Source organism: Dreissena polymorpha, chromosome 12 (genome assembly GCF_020536995.1).
Source record: "Dreissena polymorpha isolate Duluth1 chromosome 12, UMN_Dpol_1.0, whole genome shotgun sequence".
In the NCBI taxonomy this organism is placed as follows: domain Eukaryota; kingdom Metazoa; phylum Mollusca; class Bivalvia; order Myida; family Dreissenidae; genus Dreissena; species Dreissena polymorpha.
In genome coordinates this window covers 46,284,660-46,306,365 of record NC_068366.1, presented here as the reverse complement: position 1 = coordinate 46,306,365, position 21,706 = coordinate 46,284,660, and the positions used below count along the sequence as shown (strand labels likewise).

The following is a 21,706-nucleotide window of genomic DNA, read 5'->3' as shown; positions in this document are numbered from 1 at the left end:
AATAATTTTAAAAGTTACATAAGAAATAAATATTTATGCTCCTGAAGAGGTGCTAGCAGACAGTCAGCATGGGTTGTCAGGTCTCATCTAGATGAATGCACATTAACAGGGATACAGTCATGCCATAGATTCATTCATCCTGCAAGTTTACTAAATTAACTCTTAAAAAAAAAATTCTCCATTGAAAATAAAAAAGTAGGAATAGTAGGAAGATTTGGTAAAAAAATAGGAAAAAGTAGGATCCTGATGAAAAAGTAGGAAATAGTAGGAAAAAGTAGGAAAAAGTATGACCGCTTGACAGCCTGCATTTTTTAAATGTATTTATGCTCTGGTGATAAACATATGCAACAGCTCCAAATGCCTGGGATTATTTTGAAAGATGGTCACCCAAGGATAATCACTGTGAAGTTTTGTTAAAATCTGTCAGGAGAAGAATAATTTAGCAGATGCATACATGCATGCATGGATGGACAACACTGTATCCTAAAGGCTCTCCATCACAACTATGTACTCAGGTGAGGTTAAACGTACATAACCCTTTACATTTTAAACATATGACAAAGTAAAGGCATTTTCTGTGGACAAATTTAGGTCTACACACTGATGGACAGACAGACTGACTGTTAAAATACTCAACGCATTTAATGAGGTTACCTATTACTCAGCAGTAAATTATATTGTCAGTTACCACAAAATTTCAACTGATAATGTCATCTTCTAACAAGAGAGCCTTTCAGGCCCAATGTCGCTCACCTGAGAAACAAGGGAACTGACCTTTTCTGTGCAGTCCAAGATATCATTAAAACAAATGTTCTGACCAAGTTTCATGAAGAATGAACTATTAATGTAACAATTAGAGTGCTAACAAGGTTTTACTATAGCCATAAAAAGATAAATTCCCAGCCCCCTGGCTGCCATGTTTTCAACAGACCAGAACCATTTTCAAACTAATCTTGGATATCATTAAAACAAATGTTCTGACCAAGTTTCATGAAGATTAGACAATAAATGTGACTTGTAGACTTTTACTTTAGCCATAAAAGGAAAAATGCCCTGCCCCCCTGGTGGCAATGTTTTTCAACCTACTGCATGGTAACATTATCAAACTTGTCCAAAATATCATTTGGAGTAATCTTCTGACCAAGTTTCTAGGATATCTGGCAATAAATGTGGCCTTTAGAGTGTCCACAAGGTTTTACTAAAGCCATATATGGAAAAAAGCCATGTCCCCTCACAGCCATGTTTTTCAAGCAAGCTAAACCATGTTCGAACTCGTCCAAGATATCATTGGAACAAACCTACTGACCAAGTTTCATGATGATCAGACAATAAAAGTGTCCTCTAGAGTGTTAACAAGGTTTTACTACAGCCATATAAGGAAAAATGCCCTGCCCCGTGACTGCCATGTTTTTCAAACAACAGGAACCATTTTCGAACTTATCCAAGATTGGACAATAAATGTGGCCTCTAGAGTGTTAACAATGCAAATGTTGAGGCTGAATGATGCACAAGGGACAAAAGGTTATCATAAAAGCTCATGATGAGCACATTATGTTCATATGAGCTAAAACATGCCATGAGTGCATATCAGGTGTACTTACATTGAATCCATCATTGTCCAGGAGAAGCAGTTTCTCCTGAAGGAGATCCTGAAAACATGCACTGAAGAAACCTGATCTACAATACATTGTAACACAGGCATAACATCTGTACATAACCTTAAAAACAAGCACTGAGAAACCTGATCTGTAACCAAACATTGTAACAAAGGCATAACATCTGTACATAACTTTAAAAACAAGCAGTGAGAAACTGATCTACCAAACATTGTAACACAGGCATACCATCTGTACATAACCCTAAAAAGAAGCACTGAGAAACCTGATCTACCAAACATTGTAACATAGGCAAACCATCTGTACATAACCTTAAAAACAAGCAGTGAGAAACCTGATCTACCAAACATTGTAACACAGGCATAACTTCTTTACATAACCCTTAAAAACAAGCAGTGACAAACCTGATCTACGAAACATTGTAACATAGGCATAACATCTGTACATAACCTTAAAAACAAGCAGTGAGAAACTGATCTACCAAACATTGTAACATAGGCATAACATCTGTACATAACCTTAAAAACAAGCAGTGAGAAACTGATCTACCAAACATTGTAACACAGGCATATTAAATCTGAACATAACCCTTAAAAACAAGAAGTGAGAAACCTGATCTGTAACCAAACATTGTAACATAGGCATAACATCTGTACATAACCTTAAAAACAAGCAGTGAGAAACCTGATCTACCAAACATTGTAACACAGGCATAACATCTTTACATAACCCTTAAAAACAAGCAGTGAGAAACCTGATCTGTAACCAAACATTGTAACATAGGCATAACATCTGTACATAACCTTAAAAACAAGCAGTGAGAAACCTGATCAACCAAAGATTGTAACACAGGCATATTAACATTTGTACATAACCCTTAAAAACAAGCACTGAGAAACCTGATCTACCATACATTGTAACACAGGCATGACATCTGTACATAACCTTAAAAACAAGCAGTGAGAAACTGATCTACCAAACATTGAAACACAGGCATACCATCTGTACATAACCTTAAAAACAAGCAGTGAGAAACCTGATCTACCAAACATTGCAACTAAAGCATAACATCTGTACATAACCCTAAAAACAAGCAAATTTGTTGAATTGATATCTTCCGCCATTATACTTCTGGACACAAGATATGGCTCTGGACACACAAAAAAAGCATTTTTTTCAAAATACAAAGGGCCATAACTCTGATATTATTTGATGGTGTACAATGTCATTTGGCGTGCATCATCCTCTTATCCATATATAAACTCAAACCAAGTTTCAATGAAATCTGCCAAAGCACTTCCAAGATATGGCTCCGGACACAAATGTGCCGGCCGGCCGGCTGGAAGGACGGACAACGCCAAAACAATATCCCTCCGCCTATGGCGGGGGATAACAAGCACTGAGAAACCTGATCTACCAAATATTGCAACTAAAGCATAACATCTGTACATAACCCTGAAAACAAGCAGTGAGAAACTGATCTACCAAACATTGTAACAAAGGCATACCATCTGTACATAACCCTAAAAGCAAGCAGTGAGAAACCTGATCTACCAAACATTTTAACATAGACATAACATCTGTTCATAACTCTAAAACAAGCAAAGAGAAACCTAACCTACCAAACATTGTAACACAGGCATGCTCTCTGTACATAACCTTAAAAACAAGCACTGAGAAACCTGATCTACCAAACATTGTAACACAGGCATACCATCTGTACATAACCCTAACAAACAAGCACTGACAAACTTGATCTACCAAACACTATAACACAGGCATAACATCTGTACATAACCCTTCAAACAAGCAGTGAGAAACTGATCTACCAAATATTGTAACACAGGCATAACATCTGTACATAACCATAAAACAAGCAGTGAGAAACCTGATCTACCAAACATTGTAACTAAAGCATAACATCTGCACATAACCCTAAAAACAAGCAGTGAGAAACCTGATCTACCAAACATTGTAACACAGGCATGACATCTGTACATAACCCTTAAAAACAAGCACTGAGAAACCTGATCTACCAAACATTGTAGCACAGGCAAACCATCTGTACATAACCCTAAAAACAAGCACTAAGAAACCGGATCTACTAAACATTGTAACACAGGCATACCATATAATGTACATGAAACATTCAATGCAATGTTCTGTGTAAAAGTGGCAATGCGTTATCCAGTTTCAATTGCTTTTCAAACCTGTATTACTGTTGTAAAGGAAACTAGCAGAATAGTTGTGAGAAATGTTATTAACAAAGTAATCGAATATCATAAGTATTTGAAATGTACATTTTCAACATTGTTAAGCATATTTTCATAATATTGACTTTGGTATTTTGTTGAATGTTTCATTATTTAATGTTAGTACTGATACTCATTTGATAGCAAGGTTTACAGCAACACATTTCTGAGCCTTGTATTGTATACCTTACATCTGCTGCACACTTGTCCTTCAAAGAGTGGGTGATTTGACAGTAGCTGGCTGACAAACTTTCCACAGGACAAACAGACTGCATCTGAAATACCCGCACTACAATCATAGACCGAGTTAATGTTGGCTGAAATTTGGGATCTCCTTTTGGATGGGATGGGAAATAAGTCTGCGTTTTATAGACCTGATGGAGTGTTGAAGCAGCAGTTAAAACAGTCATTGACTATGCATGCAAGAAAGATTTATTATGAGCCATTATGAATATACTGGCAATACAAAGTGGTTACCAAGCACTCTGATAAAGTAATGACAAACAAGAACAGCTGACAGTGAACACTGACAAATAAGTACACTAATCTCATTGCTGCTCTAACATGCTGTGCTAACCTCATTAGGGTGTTTTGCCTACCTGAGAACCTATCCTCAGTGTTTTCTGCAGCACTGTCAATGAGATCTCTTTCATTGTCATGTCTAAGTTTTTCAAGCCTTTCAGCCACAAATGAGGGAAACTCTATACCTGCCAATATCAAAGTGCTATGCATGAGATTATGTTTTCACATTCTTGAAAAATATTAAGGAAGAGGTATTCAACAAACTTAACCAGCATCACACAAACAGTCTGGTCAACACTTAACCAGCATCACACAAACAGTCTGGTCAACACTTAACCAGCATCACACAAACAGTCTGGTCAACACTTAACCAGCATCACACAAACAGTCTGGTCAACACTTAACCAGCATCACACAAACAGTCTGGTCAACACTGTTGTATTATCCAACATCTTCATGAATTAATGGGTAAATTAAAAATCAGAAAGAACATGGACTATGCAAAGGTCTCATATAAAAACAACATAACATATAACCTAGTTCTCAATGTTAAAAGCCCCATCTTTTGGCATGAACAGGTAAGTAACAATATTCACATTAGAGTTATGTTTATTTTCTAGGCATGTACATGATAACTTACTAGTTTCAGAACACATTGTGTAGAAAAGCATACGAATGATAAGACTTCATATTATTCAAAGTTTACTGCTGTCTGCTAAAAGTCAACAAAACAGTAAAAACCATCCTGCAAGAAAAGCCCAGTGGTAACAATACAATAAGGACCTGGTCCAGGTGTGAAGAGGTCCACCCCAACATCATCTGCTGCCTGTACAAGGTCTGTAAACCTACTCTCTTGAAGACCCCATACCCTCACACTCTCATAGTCTCCAACATCGAGACAAGCACGGCGGCAGCACTCCTGCAAAGAAGCATAGCATGACTGAACAGTGGAATGTAGAAAAGCATGACTAAACAGTGAAATGTAGCAAAGCTTGACTGAACAGTGGAATGTAGAATAGCATGATTAAACAGTGAAATGTAGCAAAGCATGATTGAACAGTGGAATGTAGCAAAGCATGACTGAACAGAGGAATGTAGAAAAGCATGACTTAACAGTGAAATGTAGCATAGCATGATTGAACAGTGGAATGTAGAAAAGCATGACTGAACAGTGGAATGTAGAAAAGCATGACTGAACAGTGAAATGTAGCAAAGCATGACTGAACAGTGAAATGTAGCAAAGCATGATTGAACAGTGAAATGTAGCAAAGCATGACTGAACAGTGAAATGTAGCAAAGCATGACTGAACAGTGAAATGTAGCAAAGCATGACTGAACAGTGAAGTGTAGCAAAGCATGACTGAACAGTGGAATGTAGCAAAGCATCACCAAACAGTGGAATTTAACACAGCATCACTGAACAGTGGAATGTAACATAGCATCACTGAACAGTGAAATGTAGCAAAGCATGACTGAAAAGTGGAATGTAGCAAAGCATCACAAAACAGTGGAATTTAACACAGCATCACTGAACAGGGGAATGTAACACAGCATCACTGAACAGGGGAATGTAGCATGGCATCACTGAACAGAAGAATGTAGCATGGCATCACTGAACAGTGAAATTTAGCATAGGATCAGTTAACAGTGAAATGTAGCATGGCATCACTGAAGAGTGAAATGTTGCACAACATCGCTGAATAGCACAATGTAGCATAGCATAGCTGAACATGGGGAATGTAACATGGCATCACTGAACAGTGGAATGCAACATAGCATCACTTTATAGGGGTATGTAGCAAAGCATCACTGTACAGGGGTATAAAGCATAGCATAACCTAACAGTGGAATGTAGCATAACATCATTGAACAGCACAATGTAGCATAGCATAACTGAACATGGGGAATGAAGCATAGCATCACTGAAAAGTGAAAGTAACATGGCATCACTGAACAGGAGAATATAGCATAGCATCACTGAACAGAAGAATGTAGCATGGCATCACTGAACAGGGGAATATAACATAGCATCTCTGAACAGTGGAATATAGCATAGCATCACTCGACAGTAAAATGTAGAAAACATATATTTAAAATGTAGCACAGCATCAATGAAAATAAATGCAGCATCAAGGAAAATTAAGCATAGAATCACTGAACATGGGACTGTAGCATAGCATAACTGAACAGGAGAATGTAGCATACCATTACTGAATAAGTAAATGTAGCAGAGCATCACTTAACCGTGAAATGTAGCATAGCATCAATTAACAGTAAAATGTAGCAGAGCATCACTGAACAGGTGAATACTGCATAGCATCACTGAACAGTGCAATGTAGCATAACATCACTAAACAGTGCAATGTAGCATAGCATTACTGAACAGTTCATGGTATCAAAACAGTGCAATGTATCATTAGTTACCCTTTAGTTACCTGTAAAGCCTGCACAATAGCAGACTCCAAGCAATCAGACCGCTTGCCCTGGCACTTCTGTCTGAAGTCTTTTGTAAATGGCTCCACCTGACTGAGCCGCATCTGCACAGATCAGATCACACAGCTACTTCTTACATTCACTTAATCCTCCACACCAAGAAAAAATCTATTTTGAATAATAAAATTATGTTGCTGTTATTTGGCACAGGCAGGCATTTTTTATATATTTTTCATATTAAGTCTGTTAACATGAAGTATTTGTCATGAAATGCTAACAAATAACAAGAGGGCCATGATGGCCTTGAATCGCTCACCTGACTAACCTTGCTTCATGAACTTAAATTTTATTAGACCCATATACAATCCCAAGCCAAATTCCATTAATTAATACATTCTGACAAAATTTCATTAAGACGTGATGAAAACTGTGACCTCTTTCATCTACACAAGGTTTTACTAGAATTGGCCTGGTGACCTAATTTTTGACCCCAGATGACCCATATACGATCCAAAATCAGATATTATCAAGATAAACATTCTGACCATATTTCATTAAGATCATATGAAAACTATGACCTCTATTGTCTTCACAAAGTTTTTCTATGATTTGACCTAGTGACCTAGTTTTTGACCCCAGATGACCCTAATACAATCCCAACCCAGATTTCATCAAGATTAATATTCTGGCCAAATTTCATAAAGATTTAATGAAGACTGTGACCTCTACTGTCTACAAAAGTTTTTTTTTTAATCTGACCTAGTTTTTGACCCTAGATGACCCAAATTCAATCCCAACCCAGATTTTAACAAGACAAACATTCTGACTATATTTCATTAAGGTCTGATGAAAACTGTGACCTCTATAGTCTACACACGGTTTTTCTATTATTTGACCTAGTGCCTAGTTGCTGACCCCAGATGACCCAAATACAAACCAAACAGGGCTTCCCTGGCCCAAAAATTTATGTAGCCAACGTTTTAGCCAAATGGAATCTTGTGTAGCCAAATTTTAGAAACTGTAGCCAAAGTTTTAGCAAAGCATCTGTAGGGGTCAAAGTTGGATATTTTGAAAATCCTGAACTTAAAGCTGGGGGCCAGGGGGCCGCAGGGCCCTCGGTGGGTCCAGGGGACAAGGAGGCTGGAGGCCCCCGGAAGCTCCTGGATTCGACGCTTTAAAAGGGTGCCTGTACCTGTTCTGGTGATTCTATTTTCTTAAAAAAACAACATACACATATATTTAAAAATCTTCATGTATTTGATAAGGAACACACAAAAGTTAGTCAAAAGGCAATTCATTCACATGCACCCTCTGTCTGGCATGGACTCGACTGCAGGCGTTGCTTTTGAAGAACCCGGTAAAACCTGCAACAGTCGTTACAAATTATATTTTTCACACATACTTTAAGAAGTCAATAATACATGTTTAATAAATGCAGAATCAAATTTTTGTCACCATTTATATTCACAGAATCATGCTGCCAGAAGCCTCCACATACACCTAAGAAAATTGGGTATGGTGGCTTCTGCTCAACAGTTAAAATTGAAAATTTCAGCATGGGTTTCCCTAGTTTTTATCCCAATTGTTTTGTTTGAATGCTAAACAATAGTATCCTGGTGTGACCCAAATTCGACGATGTAACGGTTACATGAAGCAATATTTAGCAAATAATTAAAGAAATAATGAAATGTTTAATAGCACAAAATAATAATTTTAAACTCTGCTGTATTACTTTGACATGATTCCAAGACAATAATCATCCATTTAATCGATAAAAATAGAACATCGTCGAATTTAGGTGTCGTCAAATTTGGGTTACGGTAGTTTGCCCATATCTGTTTTACAAAAAGTCAAAAAACAAACATTTCTTGCTGCTGGGCTCATATGTTGGGGACAATAAAACATTTTATTTAACTAAAAAAGACCTGTCCCAGTCAGCAAAAATGGCGTATTTGATCGTATTTTTAATTACTGTTAAAATTCTTTTCCTGTTTTATGCTTTATTCAAAGGTCAACATGTTTTAAAAGCTCATAATCAATGAATCATACGTTATTAATAAAAGAAATTGGCAAATTTGCTAGATCTATCTTGCCGATTTTTTATGCAAAACAACCTAAACAGTAAACTTTAGCAACAGAAAATACGACCAAATTCGGGGTGTTAGTTTAAAAAATAAAAACCCTACCTGGTTGGTCTTGATGGTTCTTATATTCTATATGTGATTAGGGTCCTCTGCGTGGAGACGAAATGCCTTCTTCCCACAAGACTGATTATTCAGGGTTTTCTTACAAACTTCTCAAACCGCTTTTCCACAAGCTTCCACTTTTCTCAACCAGTTCACTCGACGACGACGACGTATACTTTTTTGCGACGCGTTTTATTTATTGTCTAACGTAATTTGATTTAATATGGCATATAAGCTATATTTATTGTTAAATATGTTGCAATTTTTATGCACATTCTTCAATTATTAAAATTAAAACAATGTTATGGCGAAATTGGGTGATTTACTGTTGAAAATACGAACCATGCATGTTGCATTTTTATTTTTATTTCAAAAAGTAGACGGTAAATCTGTCTAGTTCTTGGTATTTTTGCTGTATATAGTGTTTCTATAAAAACTAAGTTTAAAATATGACTTAAATGATACTATTTTGAATTTTATGACACTTTTTTTTTAACCGACCCAATTTTTACTTGGCTGAAATCACTTACATTTCATGGCGCTCTTCCATAGATAAAAATTTGTAAAAAATAAATGTCTGTAAAAGAATACTTATTTCATCTTGTTTAAACTTTAAACACCTTTACAGCATCTGTACACACCAACTGCATGCCCATATTTGGAAATTTGAATGAATTATGGAACTTTTATATACCCCAGGGGTGAAAATAAACTGGACAAAAGCCGAGCGTGGGGGTGGTTTTGAAAAAATCGGTATATTTTTTTTAAAAGCATGGAAAGCCTACCTACAAATTTGCATGTAGTTCAGTGAAATGATGCTGATTAAGAAAATAATTAATTAGATTATATTTGGATATGTGCCCATTAGAGGTGCGCTACCTTAAGTCTAAACACAGCTTCCCATTCGGCATTAAATATACGCAAAAAGTACTCAAATTTATTTAAAACGGCAGCAATCTTTTATCAGATGTAATTGTTTATTTAAGCCACTACGATGTACGATTTGTTTTCACATCAGTAATTTGTCTCGATGACTGGTGTTAATGCCGACTGCGTATCAATTTTTTAGGTCTATAACACGGCGATGTATTGAAGCACAGTCTACAGCTGAAAGCGGTTAATATCTGGCACGGCATGTCAGGAAAAAAATCAATACCGATAATTCCAATTGTTCAATAATTAAGCAACGATTAATAACACTTATCCTTTATGGATTTTCATGAAATAAAAACCATAAAAAAGAAAATTTTATTCTCTTTAATCTGATATATAAATTATTATAATACACTTAGTGAAAAACAATTAATTATGCTGTTAATGGTTTTTCTATTATTTGACCTAGTGACCTAGTTTTTGACCCCAGATGACCCATATACAATCCCAACCCAGATTTCATCAAGACAAACATTCTGACCAAATTTCATAAAGATTGGATGAAAAATGTAACCTCTATTGTCTACACAAGGTTTTTCTATTACTTGACCTAGTGACCTAGTTTTTGACACCAGATGACCCAAATACAATTGACATGACGCCTTATCTATGATCGCTCCGCCCACTAGAATTGATCCAAAAATCAGCGATCGATTAATCGGGCGCACTTGTTAGCAACGACCTGCCCGCCATTTTCTAGACAGGCTACATGTTTAGGTTCACTTTTATTCCAACGAGTTTCTTTTGTTTTCCTCTTAAAAAAAACGATTAAAAATGGTAAAACGGTGTCAATGGGGATTATGTAACTCGGACAATCGATATCCTGAAAGATTAGTTGGTGACATTTAATTTATATCGTTTCCAAAGCCGAAAAGAGATCTTGAGAAGTGTAAGAGATGTATAAATACATGCGGTCGTCACCACGAACAACTGAACGTCAACAATGTCAAAGACAATTATAATATATTTTTATCGGATATACTAGCAGATTTAAATAGTTTATGTTATCGATCTGATTATCACATTATATTTCACTTTTTTTTAAATAGTTTTATCAGTTACTAGGTCAGAAGCGAGGTTCATCTGCATTACTTAAACAGAAATAAAACCCAGCATGTAGCCTAATTCATGCTGTGTTATATTACTCTAATAGTAATGCACTTAATTGACATCATACATGTTATTTGAAGGTGACATGTGATATATTATCTTATTAACGGTATCTACACATTTGCACTCATGTGGTGTCACCAATAAACGCTTTTAATCTACACTAGGAGCTCGAATGCCTAGATCTCATTTTTTAAACGCGTTTCGTTTCTTTTGTTCGGATTAAAAAACGGAAATAAAATATGGCAAAAACGGTGTAAAAAGGGTTAATGCAACTCTGACATTTGGTATCCAGAAAGATAAGTTAGATGAATTAAATTTATACCATTTCCAACGCGGCAATGCGGTCTTGACAAGAGCGAGTGGAAGCTTCAAGAATTACCGAGATCCCCTTTATAGAACATTAATTTGTTTCACAAACTTGAAATGTCATATAAGCAATAACTAAGCATTATTAAGTATGTATTATGTCACGTGTGCATGTAAAATAATTGAGAATTTTGGTACCCAATTCGTGTAACTTTACGAAATCCCCGTTAAAAATCGCGTTTCTGTGTGTGTCAGAAACAAGTGAAAACCATTTTGTTATTATTTTAATAAAGACGTATCGATAAATGCTATTGTAAAAGAGTTATTATTACTGATATTAGTTAACAAATAAATGCGGTAACTTCAGGGAAGTCGGTACCTGCGCGAGCGTCTGATATTGGTAGCCTTATTAATTTATAATAGCCTGACCGTATTCCATTTCGTAAAACATTTTATATCAGACAATGTCCAAACTTACTGTGTTGTTTTTGCGCTTTAAATTATAGTGATTGATAAATGTCCCATAAGCAATGTTTAATATGATTAATATCACTTTTATACGCAATAACATGTGGGATTGAGGAACCCACCCGGCGTCAGAAAGCGCGTAAAACTTCACCGAATTCCCAGTTAAAAAGCGCTATTTCGTGTCAAATACATGGGTAGGGGGAAATTTTTTCGGTAATAATTTTGTTAATAACATGGGTAAATACCGGTGAAGTGTTAATTTATTGCAAATACCACCATTACACGTAATAATGGGTTTGATTTCGGTAAGCGCGCAAGCGTTTGAGAGCGTGTTTAATGTAACGATTTACCTGTTATAAATAGCTGATGTTCTCTTTAATCGTATATTTTTTGCATTTGCAGAATAACTAAATGGCATCAACCCCTTTACAAGTGTAATATGGTGTTAAACAAGTCCATAAAATCATCCGGAATATCGCGTAAATCTATGTGCAGTCTATAGGCAAAGAAGCCATTTTGGTGTTAGCTTGTCTAAGTTTTCTTCCCGCTGAGCCATGTGATTAAGTGGGCGGAGCGATCACTGATAAGGCGTCATGTCAATCCCAACCCAGATTTCTTCAAGATAAAAATTCTGACCAAATTTCATAAAGATTGCATGAAAAATGTGACCTCTATTGTCTACAAAAGGTTTTTCTATTATTTGACCTAGTGACCTAGTTTTTGACCCCAGATCACCCAAATACAATCCCAACCCAGATTTCATCAAGATAAACATTCTGACCAAATTTCATAAAAGATTGGATGAAAACTGTGACCTCTACTGTCTACACAAGCAAATTGTTGACGGACGCACGCACACACACACGCACGCACATACGGACGCCGGACATCACACAGTCACATAAGCTAACCATGTCACTTCGTGACAGGTGAGCTAAAAATGTACAACTATAATTAAACCTCATCACCTTAAATTCAGTTATGAAGAAATTCTTTGTTTTTTTTTACAGTCAAAACTTTTAGTCAAGGGAAATGGCCAAAGTGACCATTGTCAACGAGTGACCGCTATTCTCCCATCACCATTTTTTTTAGATGCTTGGTCAGTTGGCAGTATTGCCACATCGTTATCCCACCCAGTCGTTCGCACACAGTGTAAAACAAAGGCTCATTGCCTATAGCTAGGCCTAAGCATGATAACATAAACTAGAGCTTTGTCACAGACGTGACGTATAACCCCACGTGTCACATTGACACAGACTATTTTGCATGCTGTCTTCACAAAACAAGAGAATCAAATTTACGGCGATTTTTAAGAATTATAATTCAATTATCATTTATGGCCATTTCGACCTTTGAACTCTTGAATTCTTTCGCATGACATGCCGTCCAAATTTATGGCCATTTTTTTACTTTTGAACTCCGAGTTTGACCTAGAACTTGGAGTTATCGACATAATTCTTTCGCATGACACATCGTCCAATGATTGTGAACAAACGTACCTGGTATTTTTAAAATCTCACAATAAATGACATATTTATGGCCTGGACAAGATCATATATGGCCATTTTTGACATTTGAACTCACAGTGTGACCTTGACGTTGCAGATATTGACGTAATTCTTTAGCGCGACACACCGTCCAATAATGGAGAACAAATGTGCCAAATGATTTTAAAATCTCACCATGAACAACATAGTTATGGCCTGGACAAGCTCATTTATGTCCATTTTTTACCTTTGAACTCCAAGTGTGACCTTGACCTTGGATATATCGACCTAATTCTTTAGTGCGACACACCGTCCAATGATGGTGAACATATATGCCAAATGATTTCAAAATCTCACAATGAATGACATAGTTATGGCCCGAACAAGCTCAGTTATGGCCATTTTTGACCTTTGAACTCAAAGTGTGACCTTGACCTTGGAGATATCGACGTAATTCTTTCGCGCGACACACCATCCAATGATGGTGAACAAATGTGACAAATGATTTTAAAATCTCACAATGAACGACATAGTTATTGCCCAGACAAGCTCATTTATGGCCATTTTTAATCTTTGAACTCAAAGTGTGACCTTGACCTTCGAGATATTGACGTAATTGTTTCGCGCGACACACCGTCCCATGATGGCGAACAAATTTGCCAAATGATTTTAAATCTCACAATAAATGATAAAGTTATGGCCCGGACAAGCGTTTGACCCTTGAACTCCAAGTGTGACCTTGACCTTGGAGATATCGACGTACTTTTATCATGTGACACACCGTCCCATGATGGTGAACAAACGTACCAAGTTATTTTAAAATCTAACGATAAATGACATAGTTATGGTCCAGACAAACTTTCGGTTTAAAACACACTAAGTGACCCCGTGACCTAGTTTTTGACCCGGCATGACCCATATTCAAGCTTGACCTATACATCATCCAGATACAACTTGTGACCAAGTTTGGTGAAGATCAGATGAAATTTTTGGGACAGACCGACCAACAGACCTACCAACAAAGTGACTCCTATATAGCCCCCATTACCAATGGTAATGTGGGTATAATAACTTTAAAATAATAAAGAATAATGTCTTAGGAATTGATTTAATTTCATAACTATTTTACTCATGCATCTCTTCCATTCAGTAAAGCCCCGAGTTTGTAAAACATTCATTGGGATGTATTTTTAATTCAAGATTGTCACTTGTCATTGATGTCATGTAGGAACAAATATATAAGCGAATTTGCTGTCATAAACCAAAAGTACGGTATAACTGGATAGTTTTAATTCAAAGTAAAAGACGCCAAAATCTTGTTAAAAAATATTTAGTTTGTTATAAAAGTTGCAATGCAATTTATATTATTCCTGAACAAACGATCATTAATGCTTTTATTGCCTTCTTATAATAACACTCACCAGCCTAGTGTTGTTTTTAACACCTTATCAGCAATAAAGAACTATTGACTTTGTCACGCTCTCATGCTTAGTCTTTATGAATGCAGCTGATAATTGCTGCTTATATTGTTATGTGCACCAGTTTCGTAAGGGTTCTTTATTTTCAAACATGACTTTTGGAGTATATACTGGCTGTTGGCCGTTTTGGACAATTGACCGTTATTCTCAAGTGTAATATAGAGTGATTTTCGTCGGGTGAATCCACACTGACCGTTGTCTGCAACTGACCATTATTCTCAAGTGACCGTTAGGTCAGTTTTTACTGTAGTTAGATTTTTTGCCAATTTCAACAGTATTTCAGTCAGATTTCACACTTTTCGTGGGGTAGCTGGGTTACAAGTATTAAGCTATCACAGAGGTAGTAACTGACAACAGTCCCACGTGAAGCAGACGTAGGTAAAGAATGGCCTTATGCCACACAAGTTGTGGCCAGGCTGAAGATCAAACCAATTATTTTCTGGTAACGTTGAAGAGGAGAGATATAGTCTTCTTAATTCACATAAAATACTGTGGCTTATCTCATATCTTGAAACTTAAATTATTGGATGGTGATCAAGGTGGTTTTCAAACACCAAACATTTATCTATATTATAACATATCTTGTTTGTTTATCTCAATGTGAAAACATTCCGTAGCAAACCGGCTAAAGGCCTTAAAGCAAATCCCTTTCCGAGCATTTCACACATTCAAAACATGCCAGACCCTGATCATGAACAGAAACATTTTAAAACAAGAGATTGCCAAGCAATATGGTCCCCTACCGGTGAAACTCAACCATTTTCAGTATTTTTTTAATTTGTTGCCATAGCAACCAGAATTTTTGACGTAGGAACAAAATGAAATGACGTGCATAATCTCCATATTACCATCTATCCATGTTTCAAGTTTCATGAAAAAATATAACTTTTAAAGTTATCGCAGGATCCAGAAAAGTGTGACAGACTGACAGACAGACTGAGAGACAGACAGACGGAGTGCAAACCATAAGTCCCCTCCTGTTTCACCAGTAGGGGACAATAATTAATTGTAAATTTTTTGTGAATTACATGCTTTTTATGCCCCCCTTCGAAGAAGAGGGGGTATATTGCTTTGCTCATGTCGGTCGGTCTGTCGGTCCGTCCACCAGGTAGTTGTCAGACGATAACTCAAGAACGCTTGGGCCTAGGATCATAAAACTTCATAGGTACATTGATCATGACTCGCAGATGACCCCTATTGATTTTGAGGTCACTAGGTCAAAGGTCAAGGTCACGGTGACCAGAAATAGTAAAATGGTTTTTGAATGATAACTCAAAAAGGCATACGCCTAGGATCATGAAACTTCATGGGTAGATTAATCATGACTCGCAGATGACCCCTATTGATTTTCAGGTCACTAGGTCAAAGGTCAAGGTCACGGTGACCCGAAATAGTAAAATGGTTTCCAGATGATAACTCAAGAACGCATATGCCTAGGATCATGAAACTTCATGGGTAGATTGATCATGACTGGCAGATGACCCCTATTGATTTTTAGGTCACTAGGTCAAAGGTCAAGGTCACGGTGACCCGAAATAGTAAAATGGTTTTCGGATGATAACTCAAGAACGCATATGCCTAGGATCATGAAACTTCATAGGTAGATTGATCATGACTCGCAGATGACCCCTATTGATTTTGAGGTCACAAGGTCAAAGGTCAAGGTGACCCGAAATAGTAAAACGATTTTTCGGATGATAACTCAAGAACGCTTTTGCCTAGGATCATGACACTTCATAGGTACATTGATCGTGACTCGCAGATGACCCCTATTGATTTTCAGGTCACTAGGTCAAAGGTCAAGGTCACAGTGACAAAAACGTATTCACACAATGGCTGCCACTACAACGGACAGCCCATATGGGGGGCATGCATGTTTTACAAACAGCCCTTGTTTATATTATAATCTGATGTGTAGATATTAATAATTGTTTCACGTTATATTTTGTGCTGGAATGTATATTGCGTTCAGTAATACTGAAAAAACATTTAAATCATAATTTAAATACCAATATTGTCCTTATTATAATGATTTGTTTAACTGTAAACCTATGCTTATTACACAACGTTTGAGTACAGATAAAATGAAATCACTCTAATATTCAAATTGATATCTAGATAACATGGCTAAGCTGTATGTTTTAACTTTTTAATTACCTCAGAAATTGTAAAATCTCCAAACCACATCATCCACGTCCATCCATGTCGTGCCTCCCTTTGCCCTGCCATGGGGCCCTGAATGATGATCCCTGGCCACCAGATCACCTTCGAAAATCTACCCCACACCAGGCTTCCCACTGCTAGAACCTCCTGCCAGATGTATAGACTAAGTATACCTTTTAAAATTGTAAAATCCAAGAAAACAAGCAAAATCGTTGAATTGATATCCCCCACCAATATGCTTCTGGACACCAAAGTGTTATATTTGACACTCAAAAAAGCATTTTTTCAAGATAAAAAGGGCCATAACTCTGTTATTAACAGATGGTGTACAATGCAATTTGGCGTGCATCATCCTCTTATCCATATATATACTCATACCAAGTTTCAATGAAATCCGCCAAAGCACTTCCAAGATATGGCTCCGGACGGACGAAAAGACACAAAGACGGACAACGCCAAAACAATATCCCTCTGCCGATGGCGGGGGATAACAAGACGGCATTTGTGGCCCTGAGGCATTCACCTGGGTCCAAAATACATCAATTGTTGAAGAATTGACATAGTAACATAGTTTTTGACCCCACTTGACCCAGATTAGAACATGAATTTTATATTACGAAGATAAACATTCTTACCAAGTTTCATCAATATTGAAAGCAAACAAGAGGGCCTAAAATGCCCAAAGTCGCTCTCCTGAGATACAAAGGAACTGACCTGTTTTGTGCAGCCAAAGATATCATTTAAACAAATGTTTTGACCAGGTTTCATGAAGAGTGAATAATAAATGTAACTTATAGATTGCTAACAATGTTTTACTATAGCTATATTCGGATAAATTGCCTGCTCCCTGGCAGCCATGTTTTTCAACAGAGGGGAACCATTTTCAATCGCATCCAAGATATCAATAAAACAAATGTTCCGACCAAATTTCATGAAGATTGTACAATAAATGTAACTTATAGAGTGCTAACAAAGTTTTACTATAGCCATAAAAGGATAAATTCCCCGCTCCCTTGCAGTCATGTTTTTCAACAGACAGGAACCATCTTCAATCTCATCCAAGACATCATTAAAACAAATGTTCGGACCAAATTTCATGAATATTGGAAAATAAATGTGACTTTTAGAGTGTTAACAAGTTTTTACTATAAACATTTAAGAAAACATGCTCCTCCCCTGGCAGCCATGTTTTACAACCAACCCGAACCATTTTCAAACTCATCCAACATATCGTTTGGACAAATATTCTGACCCAAGTTTTATGAAGAAAGGAAAATAAATGTGACCTCTAGAGTGTTAACAAGGTTTTTCTATAGCCATATAAGGAAAAATGCCCACCTCCTGGCGGCCATGTTTTTCAAGCGACTGGAACCATTTTCTAACTTGTCCAAGATATAATTGGGACAAATCTTTTGACCAAATTTCATGATGAATGAATGGACAATAAATATGGCCCTGGAGTATTTAAAAGGTTTTACTATAGCAATATAGGGAAAAATGCCCCGACACTGGCAGCCTTATTTTTCAAGCAACCGGAACCATTTTCAAACTTATCTAAGATATAATGCATACAAATATTCAAGTTTCATTAAGATTGGACAATAAATGTGACTTTAGAGTGTTAACAAGTTTTTCCTATAGCTATATAAGGCAGGGCTTTTTTTGGCTCAATTTTATAGCCGAAATTCGGCTATATTCCCAATCGCAAAAAGTATACTTTTTTCCCAAAATTTGCTAAAAAATTCCCAATTGGGAAAAAAAACGCTAATGACATCGGCTGTTTTGCTTTTTAACAAAGCGTAGTCCAATCCGGTCTCCTACAGGTTTTAGACTATACCTCGATTTGGATAACGTCAGCATTATTCGTGTGCACCATATTCTCCGTGTTGTTCAGGTGCTTATTATATTTGCGATAAAATTCAAGCGTTTTGTGATTTGGCTGAATGGATAACAAAGATGTCACGCAATTCAAAAACTTACGTGAAAAAAGATTCCTAAGTCAAAACCTGGCGGCAAAATGAAAACTGTTACTTTTTTTAAGCAAGCATCATTTAAATAACAAACATCGTCAAGAAGTACAAGTCTTCCCATTGAAACTTCTTCTATTGTTAATGACAGTAATTTAATAACAAGAGACTCATTTGCATCGTCAATGTTGATTTCCGAAGCAAAGTGCTGACTGATTTTCAACATGATGATAGCAGTAGTTCTTCAGAAGAAGGTGAAGGGCCTCCTAATAAAATGGTGCCTGCTGTGACTGAAGACTTTGTGTGAGCTTATTATGATGTCATGATGGTGTTTGTGGTATTTGTGATTTAAGATGCAGAACTCATTAATGTAGTTTAAATCTCAATCTATTTTCCCAATTTCTTGAAAATGCTGATAAAATTCCCAAAAAGCTGAAAACAAGAGGGCCAAGATGGCCCTAGTTCGCTCATCTGAGAGGAGTCGGCTCATTCAATCTTAACCAAACGTCAAACTTGACCTAGATATTGTCCAGACAAACATCCCAGTCAAGTTTCATAATTATTGAGCCAAAACTCTGGCGTATGGAGTGTTTACAAGGTTTTTGTAAGATTTGTCCTGGTGACCTATATTTTTACCCCTCATGACCAAACATCAAACTTTGCTTACAACAAGATGTGTTTGTGAAACACTATGTCCCCGTATATGACATTTGACCTTGGAGGATGACCTTAACCTTTCACCACTCAAAATGTGCAGCTCCATGAGATACACATGCACGTCAAATATAAAATTGCTAGCTTCAATATTGCAGAAGTGTCATTACATGAGCAATTTTGACCCATATATTTGACCTTGAAGGATGACCTTGACCTTTCACCACTCAAAATGTGCAGCTCCATGAGATACACATGCATGCCAAATATCAAGTTGCTATCTTCAATATTGCAAAAGTACTCATCAAATGAGCGATTTTGGCCACATATATTTGACCTCTGACCTTGAAGGATGACCTTGACCTTTTACCACTCAAAATGTGCAGCTCCATGAGATACACATGCATACCAAATATCAAGTTGCTATCTTGAATATTGAAATATTGCAAAAGTGTACATTAAATGAGCGATTTTGACCCATATATTTGACCTTTGACCTTGAAGGATGACCTTGACCTTGCACCACTCAAAATGTGCAGCTCCATGAGCATGCAAAATATCAAGTTGCTATCTTGAATATTGAAATATTGCAAAAGTGTACTATCATTAAATGAGCGATTTTGACCCATATATTTGACCTTTGACCTTGAAGGATGACCTTGACCTTTCACCACTCAAAATGTGCAGCTCCATGAGATACATATGCATGCCAAATATCAAGTTGCTATCTTCAATATTGCAAAAGTTATTGCAAATGTTAAAGTTGGCGCAAACCAACCAACAGACCAACCAAAAGACCAACCAACAGGGCAAAAACAATATGTCCCCCACTACTATAGTGGGGGACATAAAAATAAATATTATGACCAAGATTCATAAAATCTGAAACAAAATTGTGACCTCTAGAGTGTTTTCAGAGATTTTGTATCATATAATGAAAATTTTGACAATCTAAGGGCGATAATTTTGTCATTTATAAAGCGATTTTGCTCATTATCAAACTTGACTGAGATCTTGTGGCCATATAGCTTCTCAGCAACTTTGATAAAGAATGCTTGAGAAATGTGAATGCTAGAGTGTTTACAAACCAAATGTGGATGGACGGACGGATGGCGGACAAAGACCAACCCTAAAACCTCACCTGAGCAATCAGGTGAGCTAAAAAGTGGGTTTTTTCACCGATCTGAGCCATTTTCCAATTTATCCGAGATATCAATAAAACCAATGTATTGACTAAGTTTCACGATGATTTAGCAAAAAAGATTACTTCTAGAGTGTTGAAAAGGTTTCTCTATAGTCATATAAGGAAAACTGCCCACACCCCCTGGCGGCCATGTTTTTTGACCGATCGGGACCATTTTCAAACTCATCTGAGATACAAGGGCTGTTTGTAAAACATGCATGCCCCCCATATGGGCTGTCAGTTGTAGTGGCAGCCATTGTGTGAATACGTTTTTTGTCACTGTGACCTTAACCTTTGACCTAGCCAGTCATGATCAATGTACCTATGAAGTTTCATGATCCTAGTCCTAATTATTCTTGAGTTATCATCAGGAAACCATTTTACTGTTTCGAGTCACTGTGACCTTGACCTTTGACATACTGACCTGAAAATTAATAGGGGTCATCTGCCAGTCATGATCAATGTACCTATGAAGTTTCATGATCCTAGGCGTAAGCGTTCTTGAGTTATCCGGGAACCATCTGGTAGACGGACCGACAGACATGTGCAAAACAATATACCTCCTCTTCTTCGAAGTGGGGCATAATAAATGAAACCAATCTTTTCACCAAGTTTAATGATGATTGGTAAAAAATGTGACTTCTAGAGTGTTCACAAGCTTTTTTACTATATAAATATAAGAAAAATGTGCCCCCCCCCCTGGCAGCCATGTTTTTCAACGGACCAGAACCATTTTGGAACGAAACTCTCGTATCTAGGGAACAAATGTTCTGACCAAAGTTCATGAAATTTGGGCCAAAAATGTGACTTCTAGAGTGTTCACATGTTTTCACTATATACATATAGATAAAACTGCCCCACCCACTGGCGGCCATGTTTTTTCACCGATCTGGACCATTTTCGAACTTGTCGGAGATATCAACAAGAGGGCCATAATGGCCCTGT

The 21,706-nt window shown here is 36.9% G+C and overlaps 1 protein-coding gene across 1 annotated transcript in view; it reads right to left on the bottom strand.

Annotated features, from left to right (window-relative positions):
• The window catches only part of LOC127852997 (DNA (cytosine-5)-methyltransferase 3B-like), a 92,970-nt gene that overhangs the window by 37,624 nt on the left and 33,640 nt on the right, over positions 1-21,706 (bottom strand). Inside the window, exons 5-10 of the mRNA XM_052387109.1 lie at positions 16,952-17,104; positions 6,826-6,927; positions 5,174-5,309; positions 4,468-4,575; positions 4,055-4,143; positions 1,602-1,649 (exon numbers count right to left, since the gene is read on the bottom strand). Coding sequence (XP_052243069.1) covers positions 1,602-1,649; positions 4,055-4,143; positions 4,468-4,575; positions 5,174-5,309; positions 6,826-6,927; positions 16,952-17,104 — 636 coding nt within the window. The remainder of the gene's footprint in view (positions 1-1,601; positions 1,650-4,054; positions 4,144-4,467; positions 4,576-5,173; positions 5,310-6,825; positions 6,928-16,951; positions 17,105-21,706) is intronic.